This window comes from Mus pahari, chromosome 15 (assembly GCF_900095145.1).
Source record: "Mus pahari chromosome 15, PAHARI_EIJ_v1.1, whole genome shotgun sequence".
Classification (NCBI taxonomy): Eukaryota; Metazoa; Chordata; class Mammalia; order Rodentia; family Muridae; genus Mus; species Mus pahari.
Window position 1 is genome coordinate 28,243,256 of NC_034604.1, and position 13,670 is coordinate 28,256,925.

Consider the following 13,670-nt stretch of genomic DNA (forward strand, 5'->3'; position numbering starts at 1 on the left):
ACAGAGAGAGAGAGAGAGAGAGAGAGAGAGAGAGAGAGAGGGGGGAGAGAGAGTTGAATGGAGCAAACTTCAGCAAGCACCCAATTTCACACATAAATACATATATACATACACGCACAAGCGCGCACGCGCACAAACACACACATTCACACACTGGGTGGATGGAACAAATCTCTAACCTCTTTACATGCATACACATACACAGTTTTGGTAGAAGGAGCAAACTCTAACAAGCTGGCTCCAACGACTTTATTTTCTTCTCTACAGCTTACATATCCCAGCAAAATAGTTCAAGCAGTATAGAAGTTACAATGTGACTACTTTCTTTTTTTCTTTTAGTGAATGATTTTAAAAAATAAACTAGTATGTTCCCCAATACCTTCATATGAAAAACAAAAACAAATTATTCCCAAGAACCCACATACATCTGTAACTAAGCAACTTGTTTTAGATTACAAAGCGTGCACAAGCAAGATAATTTTCTCAGACAGCTTCCCTTTTTTTTCAAAAAAATTTTTATTACATATTTTCTTCATTTACATTTCAAATGCTATCCCGAAAGTCCCCTATACCCTCCCCCAGCCCTGCTCCCCAACCCACCCACTCCAGTTTCCTGGCTCTGGCATCCCCCTATACTGGGGCATATAATTTTTGCAAGACGAAGGGCCTCTTCTCCCGACTAGGCCAGCCTCTGCTACATATGCAACTAGAGACACAAGCTCTGGGGGTACTGGTTAGTTCATATTGTTGTTCTTCCTATAGGGTTACAGACCCCTTCAGCTCCTTGGTTACTTTCTCTAGCTCCTTCATTGGGGGCCCTGTGTTCCATCCAATAGATGACTGTGACCATCCACTTCTGTATTTGCCAGGCACTGGCATAGCCTCACAAGAGATAACTATATCAGGGTCCTGTTAGCAAAATCTTGTTGGCATATGCAATAGTGTCTGACTTTGGTGGTTGTTTATGGGATGGATCCCTGGGTGGAGCAGTCTCTGGATGGTTCTTCCTTCCATCTCAACTCCAAACTTTGTGTAACTCCTTCCATGGGTATTTTGTTCCCCCTTCTAAGAAGGAACGAAGTATTCACACTTTGGTCTTCCTTCTTGAGTTTCATGTTTTTTGCAAATTGTATCTTGGGTATTCTAAGTTTCTGGGCTAATATCCACTTATCAGTGAGTGCATATCATGTGTGTTCTTTTGTGATTGGGTTACCTCACTTAGGATGATATCCTTCAGATCCATCCATTTGCCTAAGAATTTCATAAATTAATTGTTTTTAATTTCTGAGTACTACTCCATTGTGTAAATGTACCACATTTTCTGCATCCATTCCTCTGTTGAAGGACATCTGAGTTCTTTCCANCTTCTGGCTATTATAGATAAGGCTGCTATGAACATAGTGGAGCATGTATCCTTATTACAAGTTGGAACGTCTGGGTATATGCCCAGGAGAGGTATTGCTGGATCCTCTGGTAGTACTATGTCCAATTTTCTGAGGAACCGCCAGACTGATTTCTGTAGTGGTTGTACCAGCTTGCAATCCCACCAGCAATGGAGAAGTGTTCCTCTTTCTCCGTATCCTCGCCAGTATCTGCTGTCACCTGAATTTTTGATCTTAGCCATTCTGCCTGGTGTGAGGTAGAATCTCAGGGTTGTTTTGATTTGCATTTCCCTGATGATTAAGGATGTTGAACATTTTTTCAGGTGCTTCTCAGCCATTTGTTATTCCTTAGTTGAGAATTCTTTGTTTAGCTCTGTACCCCATTTTTTTTGTTTGTTTTTGTTTTTGTTTTTGTTTTTCGAGACAAGGTTTCTCTGTATAGCCCTGTCTGTCCTGGAACTCACTCTGTAGACCAGGCTGGCTTAGAACTCAGAAATTTGCCTGCCTCTGCCTCCTGAGTGCTGGGATTAAGGGCGTGTGCCACCACGCCCAGCTGTACCCCATTTTTTAATAGGGTTATTTGATATTCTGAAGTCTAGCTTCTTGAGTTCTTTGTATGTATTGGATATTAGTCCCCTATCTGATTTAGGATTGGTAAAGATCCTTTCCCAGTCTGTTGGTGGCCTGTTTTCCTTATTTAGTGTCTTTTGCCTAACAGAAGCTTTGCAATTTTATGAGGTCCCATTTGGCGATTCTCTATCTTACAGCACAAGCCATTGCTATTCTGTTCAGGATTTTTCCCCTGAGCCCATATCTTCAAGACTTTTCCCCACTTTCTCTTCAGTCCCCCTCAATCAGTGGGAATCAGGACCTTGGATAGATGGGCATAGTCAGTGAGAATGGGGTGACAAACAAACATGGACAGGAGAGAGTGTGTTGGATCTGAATGTATTGTCCAAAGGAACACCAGATTTTTTTATACTGAAGAAAAGCAAAAAACAAGGCAAACACATCTGCCAAGTTACATTGACACAAAACAAAAGGAATATATAAATCAAAAGATGGTGGGGACCAGGCCACACTTACCACTTAAAATGGAGCCAGGTGAATGCTCTGATGCAATGCTAGTCTATTGTTAAACTCACCTCCAGAGGTTCTTTAGTAAATACCTGATTATGCTGTTCCTTTGGGCCTAGTGAAGAAACCTGTACCAGGGGAATTCCCTTCCACTAACTCTTTCATGTGACAACCCACCTATTTGCTAGGCCATTGTGTATTCCTGTATTTGAGTGTGACTCAGCTATTGTCCTAAGTAATCACTATGCAGACTAGCCCTGAGCTTTTCTTGCTCTGTACTTTGTAATGCCTGATTATTTTCACTGTCTCTACTAGAAGTGAATTTGAATGTTACTGAATAGGTAACACTCTTGGTGAATTCCAAGCTTACAGTCTGGTTCAAGGATTTTCTAGGAACCATTGGAACACTGGTGGAGGCTTAGCTATGTCAGAAATCAATCCTTAAAGGCACTTATAATAAAATAATACTGAAAGAAAGTACATGGATTCATACACCAGACTAAAGCACGGGCAGGGTTTGAGTATCTGGGCTCTGAAGTTTCCCTGAAACTCCTTGCCTCGTGACTGCCTTCAGGCCTTTCTGCTTGTCAGGCCGACTGCACTGGAGTGGACCCAGCATTCAAGGAGATAAGAATGGATCAATTCGCATTCTTCTACATGATAACTGCCAGTTGTGCCAGCACCATTGGTTGAAAATTCAGCCAGCGTCTTTTACTGGCAGGCAGCAATTTGTGGTTACAAAGTAAGGATCAGTTATTTTATTATTTATCTTAAAAAGTAATCCTATAAAAATTTTAAAAGAATTACAAATCTAAACTTTCGTATATATAAAAAAAACTAACCAGTCATGTCGACTTTTAATCCTCAGAATGAACATTTTCTCATCAGTGATCCTTATTAAATCATATCAGGAAGCTGAGGGCCAAAATGGAGACAAGAAATCAACATCACCTAAATCGCCAGTCCCACCTCAGTGACAGTCAGCTAGCTAGACCACCATTGTTCCTGTTCCCTACCCTCAGGAAGTAACTTCAAATTGATCCCTAAGATTTTTTTTTTTCATCAAAGCCACAAGCAAAACCATCTTAACCTAGCTTCACTAACAATTTATTTTCCCATATGCTTTCTAAGGGTGGTAGCCTTAGCTGACAATTTACATCTCTAAGTTCTTGCCTAGGTTGGTGACTGAATCATGAATCTGCCCCAGCAGCAATGCCTGAAAGAGATCAAGCACTGTTATTGTGGGACCCCCTCGTGAGGAACTCCCTCGGGTCCTCAGGTCACAAGAGTCAGGGCGTCCCAGAGAAACACGACAGAGAAGCCTTCTTGATGTAAACACACGAGGTACTTTAATGGCAGAGTTCTGGGTGGACTCCTATCTCATGCAGGAGACAGAGGAAGTCGACCTCGTGGCCTGAAAGCTAGGGGTTTTTATAGGGGGAGGGGGAGGGGCTAGTGAGAATTGGCGTGGTTACCTGTGATTGGCTCATTTAAATGTACACATTTGCAGGATGGTACCTGCAAAGGCAGGAATGCTAGGAGACCTGAGGGGCGGGTTAACGGAACATTTGGTTCAGTCCCAGGAATGTTCCAACAATGGCCTGTCTGGGCGTGCCCAGGCTTGTCTCACTGTGCTCTCCACCTCAGGCTTCCAAGCTTACAAACAACTATTTCTCTGGACAGAAGTTGCATGAATCCCAGGCCTTAAATTTCATTTCTCTACATTATTGGGAGTGCCAGAGATACTGCCCAGTGAGGGACTAGATGCCTATTAGAGTTTTCATATAATTCTTAGAGTAAGAGGGATGTGAGGGCAGCAAGCAGGGAAATACTCCACAACATGAGGGTCTCAGGGCACGTCGTCCCCTGGGCTCCACCTTTTTGTGGCAAACCCACTGTGACTCTGCTAGCTTGTGGCTCCCATCCCATGAGTTTTAAGCAGTTTATTGTTTCTTCTGCATGGCCCTGGACAGGGGAAAAACTAAACCACTCATAAGAAGTTTCATTGGCAACAATGTGAGGCACTGGGTAGTGTGAAACAAAAGTGAAGGACCTATAAGAAGGTCATGCCATTTTTAGTCCAGGAGTTCCCTTCTGCCACAAGCTTCTTTGTGTCGGAGAACAGATTCAAGGCTCTTTCTTTCCAGGGCCTGAATTACAGCATTTTCATTTCAAATTTTCATTCTTTTGCTTCATCTAAGGACAAAGTCTTCAGTAATATTTTTTTTTCAAACAAGAAAAGTTATTTCTAGAAGAGTCTTTTGAAGGCGTCCAGGCATCAAAATAAACATTAATAACTAGATGTGGACAGATAGCTTCTTAAGGATGTGGTAGGCACTCAAGCATGGTTTTTGGAATATGGAGCTCATGTTGATGACCAGTTTGAAGAGGGAAGAGTGGAAGTCTTCAAGGAGAGTAGGGGTCTGTGAGACAGCGGGGATAGAGTGAGCTGGCATCAGGATGAAGAAACAATTAAGAAAGATTCAGGCAGACAGCCAGAAGAGTGAGGATGAAACACCAAGTAGGAAACTGATCCCAGGAGGATCAGCAGGAACACAGACTTGCAGAGGCGAAGAGTATTTAGGAAACACTCTGATGCCAAGCTCCACTCAGATCTTGAGCTTGGGAGCATCCTAAGGTCTGGGGATTGTTCTCTGACATGAAAAGTTTAAGATTTACTGGGAGGCTGATATTTGACTCACCAGGAATGCTTCCAGAAAACGACAGCCCCTCAATTCCAGCCATACAATTAATTCCTCAGTTGCAGGTTGAAAATGTTGGTCAGCAGTTAAGTTGTTTGAACATTTTTTCCCCATTCATTGCTAAGGGATAGTGTTTTGTTTTATGTCTGCTGCTTTTGCCATTGGTGCTGGAGGACTACCTTGGAGCACTGTAATTAAAGAGAACTGAGGAGTTGCATGGCACAAATGGGAAGGTAGAATTCATTATAATGTAAATTCTAAAAAATTGAGTAAAAAAAAAATCCAATAACGTCTTGTTCAAAGATAAGATTAAAAATCCAATCACCAATGCATAGCATGTAACGTTCATCATGTTCTGTTTTCATATATGATAGCAGATAAAATTTTAAAAGATATAAAAAATAAAAAAAAAGTGAGCGGAAGTGATTTCCAAAACTGACCAATGTATTTGCATTTATTAAAAAAATAAAATAAAAAGTTACCAACTGAAAAGTGCCTACTGATCAATAATTCATGGAAAATAAATCTATTAAATAGCATTGATTAGTCAGCTCTGTCACCACATTGAATCAACTCATCAACAATTTCAACATAAAAATTAGCTTTTGGTAAAAGCTTTGACAATACTCCAACGAAATCTCAATATACAGATATAGAAGGGAATACCTTTAAAGTCTAGGATGATCAAATTAAAAGTAGTTTAACTAGATTTATGCAAAAATAACACCTCAGTAAATTTGTTCACAACATAGTTTATATTGTTTTCCAAAATCACATAGCAGGCTTAAATGTGTGAATCTAAAACAAGAATGTTATTTTAATATGTTTAGATAAAATTATTTCAATCTAAAATTTGTGACAGGACCAGGGATGCAGCTAGGTTGGTCAAGGGCTTGCAGTGTAATCACAAGGACCAGAGACAGGCCTCCATAACCCATGTGACAGGCTGAGCCCAGCAGTAGAGTTCAGTGATTCGAGCACATGGGAGGCAGAATTGGGAAGGTTCCTGTGTCTTGCTGGTGAGCCAGTCTAGCTAAGTCAATGAGCTCCAAGTTCAGAAAGATACCCTGTCTCATAAAGTACGATAGTGGAAGAGGAAAATACCTGTCTTCAAGCTCTGGTCTCCACATGCATATATATATATATATATATATATATATATATATATATATATATATATATATACACAAATGTACATGTGTGCACACAGGCACACACAGTTACAAGCACATGAATGTGTGCAAATGTACACATAAACATACAGATACATTTAAAAAGACTTGATTTCAATTTTACCAATTACTTTTAGCTTAGAAACGAATTCAGTAGTGTTGCCCTTTCATTCCAGAATAGCCTCTGTACTGGCTGGTTTTGTGTCAACTTGACACAAGCTGGAGTTATCAACAAAGAAAGGAGCTTCAGTTGGGGAAATGCCTCCATGAGATCCAGCATTTTCTCAGTTAGTGATCAAGGTGGGAGGGCCCCTTGTGGGTGGTGCTATCTCTGGGCTGGTAGTCTTGGGTTCTATAAGAGAGCAGGCTGAGCAAGCCAGGGGAAGCAAACCAGTGGAAGCAAGCCAGTAAAGAACATCCCTCCATGGCCTCTGCATCTGCTCCTGCTTCCTGACCTGCTTGAGTTCCAGTCCTGACTTCCTTTGGTGATGAACAGTAATGTGGAACTATAAGCTGAATAAACCCTTTCCTCCCCGACTTGCTTCTTGATTATGATGTTTGTTCAGGAATAGAAACCCTGACTAAGACAGCCTCTAGAGGGAATTGTACTATAATTCTGTGATCCAAAAGAAACAAGGAGATTCTAGATTTGTATATAGACACATGTGATTCAACCAGGAGCTTCAATGTGCCTGTCTGTTCCCTTTACAGCTCTTTAACGAAATGACTAAGGAGGTCAGAAACCACTCCAGTGAGAGTCTCTTTTAACTGCTGTGCTTTTCATGAAAATCAATACTCTTTCAGAAACTAGCTTTTCACAACGGTTTTCTTGGTCATAAGTGTTAGAAAAGTTACTCTGAGCTGAAGTTTCATCTAATACGATGGTTATCATCATACACACACACATCAAGGTTTGAAAAGTTACAAGCATAAACAACACTATACTTTTCATTAACATAAAAAGAAGCTAATCCATTCTGAAGTAGGTTTTTTAAAAAAAATCAAGTATAATATATATCTTTCTAATTATGCAGTGTAATATGTTTTATATACACACACATGCCCCTTGTTGCTCTGTTGAAGCTACTGAGGAGCGTCTGGGCTAATTTAGGGATTTGCGGGAAATGCTTGAGATTGGATATTTGAAGATGTTTCAAGTGTGAAGTCCTTTGTACTGCATACAGGACAATTTATCCAGTCTTCTGTCTTCCCACACTCTTCAAGCAAATTCAGAGGACAGAGTATCCTCTTTCCGAGTCCTTTGACACATGCACTGTCTGCTTCCCGCCTCTCAGTCTCACCCCTGGGTGCTCTTCAATGCTTTCTTCTTTTAATTTAAACATTCTGGTTTTCTTTTCTCCTGCAAAAGAAATTCTGTCCATTTGCCTTCTGAGAACCAGGAAACCAGTTGAACTGGAAAGATCACTTACAGATGAAATCTTTTTCGAATGAAATTAGTAAATCCAAAGCTCGGATGCATACAACCCTTTAAAAAGGAGATGAGATAGCACATTGTTAAAATAGCGCAGCAGCCAAGGCATTCCTTCACTGCAGGGGTTCACAGGTCAGGCCTTCGCTCTCTTCTGGACAGTACTGTATAGCTGCAGCTGACACCTCTAAGCCCTGACTTTGCTGGTGTCTTTGACAATATGCTCTCTGGCTGTGTTGCATTGTCTTTGCTAAGGTAATGGAGTGTCACAAATTATTCGAGTGTTACTCTTCTTTGAAAGACAGAAGTATTGCCATGGGACCAAAGACTCATCTTTTCCTAATGTGGTACTTAATGGATGTTGTTACGTCAAAATATTAATCATGTTTAAACAGTTCGAAGCATTTTAATTTTTTTTTGCATTCAATTTTTATTTTGTTTTACTTTCAACATGTATGTGTGCCTGTAGGAAATAACTTACTAACATTCTTCCCTGGGGTGGGGGGGTGGGGGCGGGAACATCTAGAAACAAAGCCAGGCTTTATAGGAGCTGTCACAATTGAAAGCAGAACATGTCACTCTGCATTCCATTTCGCTACTCCTTCATGACTGACAGCCCTACCCTTTCCATTAATTTTAGATTAGATGGATTATGAAAGAAGACTACTTATAATTCGAAGTTGGCACGTGTGTCTCTATATGTGTGTGTGTGTGTGTGTGTGTGTGTGTGTGTGTNATCGGTTCTGCAAGGTGAAACAAACCCGGGCTAGGCTGGAGTGTCTGGAAGCTCTCAAGCACTCTGTCTCATGAGAACAGGAAAGGGGGCTTTGGGATTCTCGGCTATACACGTAAGTTTGTGTGGTTGTCCGTGTGAGTGTGTGTGTGTGTGTGTGTGTGTGTGTGTGTGTGTGTGTGTGTACTAGGGGTCCCATGTGCCTCTGTGTGCATGTGGAAGGCAGAGGACAGTTGCTGGTAGTCAGTTCCCCCCTTCTGCTACATGGGTCTCTGGCATTGAACGCAGGTGGCCATGCTTTGTGGCAAGTGTCTTTACATGCTAAGCTATCTTACAGGCCCCAAGCAGAGTCTTCCTAAATCACATAAAAGGAAGGAAAACGGATGAAAGTCCCCAAGTGTAGCTCCATTCTTTTGTACCGCCTCCTACAAGGCCACAGCTAATCTTTTCCAAAAGTTCCACCCAATAGGAACTGGGTATGCAGCTAGCCTTGGGATCCATTGTCATTCAGACTGCCACAGTAGCCAAGGGATGTGGCAATTGGTGTGTTGTTCTGAAGATCCCTGTGGTTTATTTGGACCCTAATGAGTAATTTGGAGGGAAGTCTCCAGTACATCATACTGTGATTTTCATTTAATAACCCAACCCTTCTGGGACCAATCTTGTGCATTTCCTGGCTTCTACTTATGCTCCAAGTTAAAGACCAAAAGGAAAGATTGGAAGCCAGGATCTGCCCATGAGGAAGAATCCTTGGTATTTGTCTCTCTAGGCTTCAGTTGTGGGTGGATTTAATGTCTTGATTGTTATTAATGATACTTTAGGCTTCAGTTATGGGTGGATTTAATGTCTTGATTGTTATTAATGATACTTCAGTGAGTGTGAGAGAGCAGGGCATTTTCTAAGTTGTATTTTGAGATTAGCTTACTCACTAGGGGTTTCTGCCAGGAGTATTCATAGAACCTTAGTTCTGATTAATTTCCCCACTCCCCTGTCCATGTTCGTGCTTACTACTTTAATAGTGTTCATCTCTTTTCTTTTGTTCCACTTTGCAATTATCATGAAATTACAGGAAATAGATATCATGGAAAAATATTTACACTGTGTTAGGGAACTGAAGCCTAGAGAGACAAATATCACATATATTTTCTCATAGGCAGATCCGGCTTTCCAATCTTCCCTTTTATGCCTTAAACTTGGAGCATAAGTAGAAGCCAAGAAATAGCCCTAGCTGGCTTGAGAACACTATGGGGATCAGGCAGGCCCCCAACTCACAGAGATCCACCCCCTTCTACGTCCCCAGAGCTGGGACTAAAGGCTACCGTACTAGATTCCTATTCTATTTTTTTTGTAGGTTTTTCTAGACTCAACATAGAAGTGAAGCCAATCGTATTTGTTGTTTTAAGCATGGCTTTATTTATTTTCATGTGATCTTCCAGATTTATCTGTGTTTCTGGAAAATGACAGAACTGTCTTGTTTTTGTAGTATTGCATTGTGTGTGTGCCTGTCACAGTCACATCGGAGTGGACACTAGGGTGGATTTCATGTCTTGATCGTTATTAATGATACTGCAGGGAATGTGGGAGAGCAGATAGCTCTTTGGCATACTTACATCATTTCTTTGATAACATACTCAGTGTTGGACTATTGAATCATAGGAAATTAATGTGCTTAAATGTTTAAAGAATAGTTTTTAGTTGTGTCTTTTTTTTTTTACATTGACTGTGTTAATTTAATCACAATTAACAATGTATATAAATTACCTTGTACATCTTCATAACTATTTCATTTGGTTCATCTTTTTTATAAGAGCTGTCTTAGCAGGTGGAACATGACCTCTCATGTTCTTTGGATTTGCTGTCTCTGATGACTTGTTGTGTGCAGTATCCACACCAGCTGAGCATTGGCATGTGTGCTTTTTAAGACAGGTCCAGTCCTGTTTCAAACTCTGTGTTTGTTTTCTTAATATTGAGTTAAGTTCCTTACACATTTTTGATATTTACCTTTTATCTGGTATGGTTTATAAATATTTTCACCCATTCCATTGTTTTTCCCCCAAGAGTATCTTGTTTTAGCTGTACTTGAAAGAGGATGACCCTTTCCCCACTGAACTGTCTCTTTATTAAAGGGTGGAGTCTTTACACATACACAGAACTATATCTGTATAGATTTTGCCTTCTGCTGCTTGTTTAGTTTTCTCTAAATGCAAGCTAGCTTAATTTAGTTGGGAATGTTGCTCATGTGTTCTGTATCCTTGGTGAAATGTTGTCTACATTTTCTAGCAATTGCTGAGGACATGTTTAGTCCCCAAGTGTATTTATGGGTATTCCTACTCTGTTTGGCTCTATGCATGAGCATCATGTATTTGGGAGAGCTGCCATTAGATATATTTACATTTATGCATATTGTATCATTTTTAGGGAATTTGGCCTTTCAAAGTTAAATAATGTTCCCCTATCAATTTTCTGAGATTTACTTTAATATTGATGTAGCTGTTTCTTTTGTTGAAGTTCTGCATGTATCTTTTATTGTCATTTTATTTTTTAACTCATATATGCCTTTTAACATCAGTGGATTTTTGTTTATAGTATGTAGTTTGTCCTGGTATTATAATTCAATATAATGATGTTTAGGTTTTAATTGATATACAAAGTTTAAATTTATTGTAATTATTACTACTGAATTTCAACCTATTACATTATGGCTATTTTATTTATTGATCTCCTTGATTTTTTTCCTCCTTTGCATATAATTTTGAGTTCTGCATTTAACTTTTTATTGATGTTTATTTTAAATAATTTATTTTAGCCATTGACCTTGGTTATATATATATATATATATATATATATATATATATATGTCTTTAGGGTCTACCTTTAAATGATACCATAACACCTAACAAATAGTATGAACAACTTTATTTTTACCTTCACTAACTTCACCTCGAGAACTTCCAGTGTCTTGTTGTACATATTTATGGTCGCTTAAGACTTTTCTTAACTCAAAACAACTGTGATGCACCAGACCTGACTTCTGTCTGTCAAAATCTGCTGTACACATGTACCCAGGATGTATTTGCTGTAATTCCCTTTGCTCATATAGAGTTACAGGACCGTGAGCTGAATGCATCATCAGAAGTCCTTATGCTTGGTCTTCAGAGTCTAAAAGGCCTAATTCAAACCCATCTTACTTTCAGGCCTTTCAGAAAGTTCTTTCTCAAAGTTAGAACTTAAACCAGCTTGGCCTGTAGTTCCCTTCCTGTCTATCTTCCTTCTCTCTTGCTTTAAGTGTGGCATGGGAGCATTCAGACCATGCTGTTCTTCTTTGTGAAGAACTCCCCTCTAGCACATTACACACATGGAAATAACCATGGGATACCTATCACTCTCCTCAACAGATGATAGAAGGGTGGGGATAGAGGCAATTCCCAGCTCCCTTACCAACTTGAAGAAGTGCAGACTGTTTAATCACAAAGGAGAATGCTGAACTCACAATCCTGTCCCTGAGTCACTCTGATGTATTTCATTCCAAGCACGTACTTTTAGGAATCCTGGGATTCCAGTGTATGGCTGTTCTTGAAAAATGCTATTTTCCTGAGAACTTGATTTTCTTAAGAGCCCATCAAATGCAACGACCTTGGGTGTGCTATTTGCAACAGGAAGAAAAGCCAGTAAAAAGCGTAGAATTTTCGGAGACATTTTAGTTGTGAAGAAAAAAAGAGTTTTCCCACCTCGGGCCAGAATCTAGGACTTATGAACCCTTGTTAGCCATGAGCGTATCTGCATGATTTCGTTTGACGTCTTCAATTGAAGAGTTCACTGAAAGATGTCCTCCGTAAGTCATGTCCACAGCATAACACTTTCTTTTTGTCTCTTTTCCCCCTCAAGGGGTGCTACATCCATTGTGTACAGATGCAAACAGAAGGGGACCCAGAAGCCCTATGCTCTCAAAGTGTTAAAGAAAACAGTAAGTTTATTTCATTCTATATCAGTATGTCCCAGAGACCTGAGAAGTAAGAAACCAAACTCAAAAAACCAAAGTGGCAATGGAGAAGCCAAGCTGGTGTGTTGTCTGATGGAAACCATGGGATGCTTTGACAGTCACTGGTTCTTAAGCTGGACATGATTGGTGGAGAAGGATGAGAGGGAAAGCATTAGAGAGGGAGGTGAGCCTTGCTTTGTTTGTGAGCTGTGTCATGGATATATGTGTGTTTGTGGAGTGAGGGTACAGCCTGTACTGTATGTAACGTGCTAGAGAAGAAGGGAAACACACATGCATATTCTTTGAAAGGAATCCTCAGCTTCTAGGTTTTCTAAGGTTGGGTGTGTATTAGAGAAGTGCCACTGGATCAGGCTAGACCTGCTCATCCAGAAGTTCAAATGTAGAAGAGAGAAAGTTTTTGTTCTAGAGTTTCACTTCATTTGCCTAAGGTCCCCTTGTCTAAGGCTCCTTTGTATTTGTTGTTGTTGTTGTTTTGTTTGTTTTTTGGTTTTTTAATTATTTTATTAGATATTTTCTTCATTTACATTTCAAATGCTATCCTGAATGTCCCCTATACCCTCCCCCCCCGCTCCCCTCCCCACCCACTCCCACTTCTTGGCCCTGGCGTTCCCCTCTATGGGCCATATAAAGTTTGCAAGACTGGGGGCCTCTCTTCCTAATGATGACCAACTAGGCCATCTTCTGCTACATATGCAGCTAGAGACACGAGCTCTGGGTGTACTGGTTAGTTCATATTGTTGTTCCACCTATAGCGTTGCAGACCCCTTCAGTTCCTTGGGTACTTTCTCTAGCTCCTCCATTGGGGTCCCTGTGTTCCATCCAATAGCTGACTGTGAGCATCCACTTCTGTGTTTGTCAGGCACTGGCATAGCCTCACAGGAGACAGCTATATCAGTGTTCTTTCACCAAACTCATGCTGGCATATGCCATAGTGTCTGACTTTGGTGACTGATTATGGGATGGATCCCTGGGTGGGGCAGTCTCTAGATGGTTCATCTTTTCATCTCAGCTCCAAACTTTGTCTCTGTGACTCCTTCGATGGGTATTTTGTTCCCAATTCTAAGAAGGGGAGAAGTATCCACACTTTGGTCTTCCTTCTTCTTGAGTTTCATGTTTTGCAAGTTGTATCTTGGGTATTCTAAGTTTCTGGGCTAATATCCACTTATCAGTAAGTG

At 40.4% G+C, this 13,670-nt stretch overlaps 1 protein-coding gene across 2 annotated transcripts in view; it reads left to right on the forward strand.

Annotated features, from left to right (window-relative positions):
* Camk4 (calcium/calmodulin dependent protein kinase IV) overlaps positions 1 to 13,670 on the forward strand; it is a 227,350-nt gene that overhangs the window by 98,314 nt on the left and 115,366 nt on the right. For both annotated transcript variants that reach the window (XM_021214784.2, XM_029547243.1), the window contains exon 3: positions 12,381 to 12,459. In XM_021214784.2, the coding sequence (XP_021070443.1) occupies positions 12,381 to 12,459 (79 nt within the window). The remainder of the gene's footprint in view (positions 1 to 12,380; positions 12,460 to 13,670) is intronic.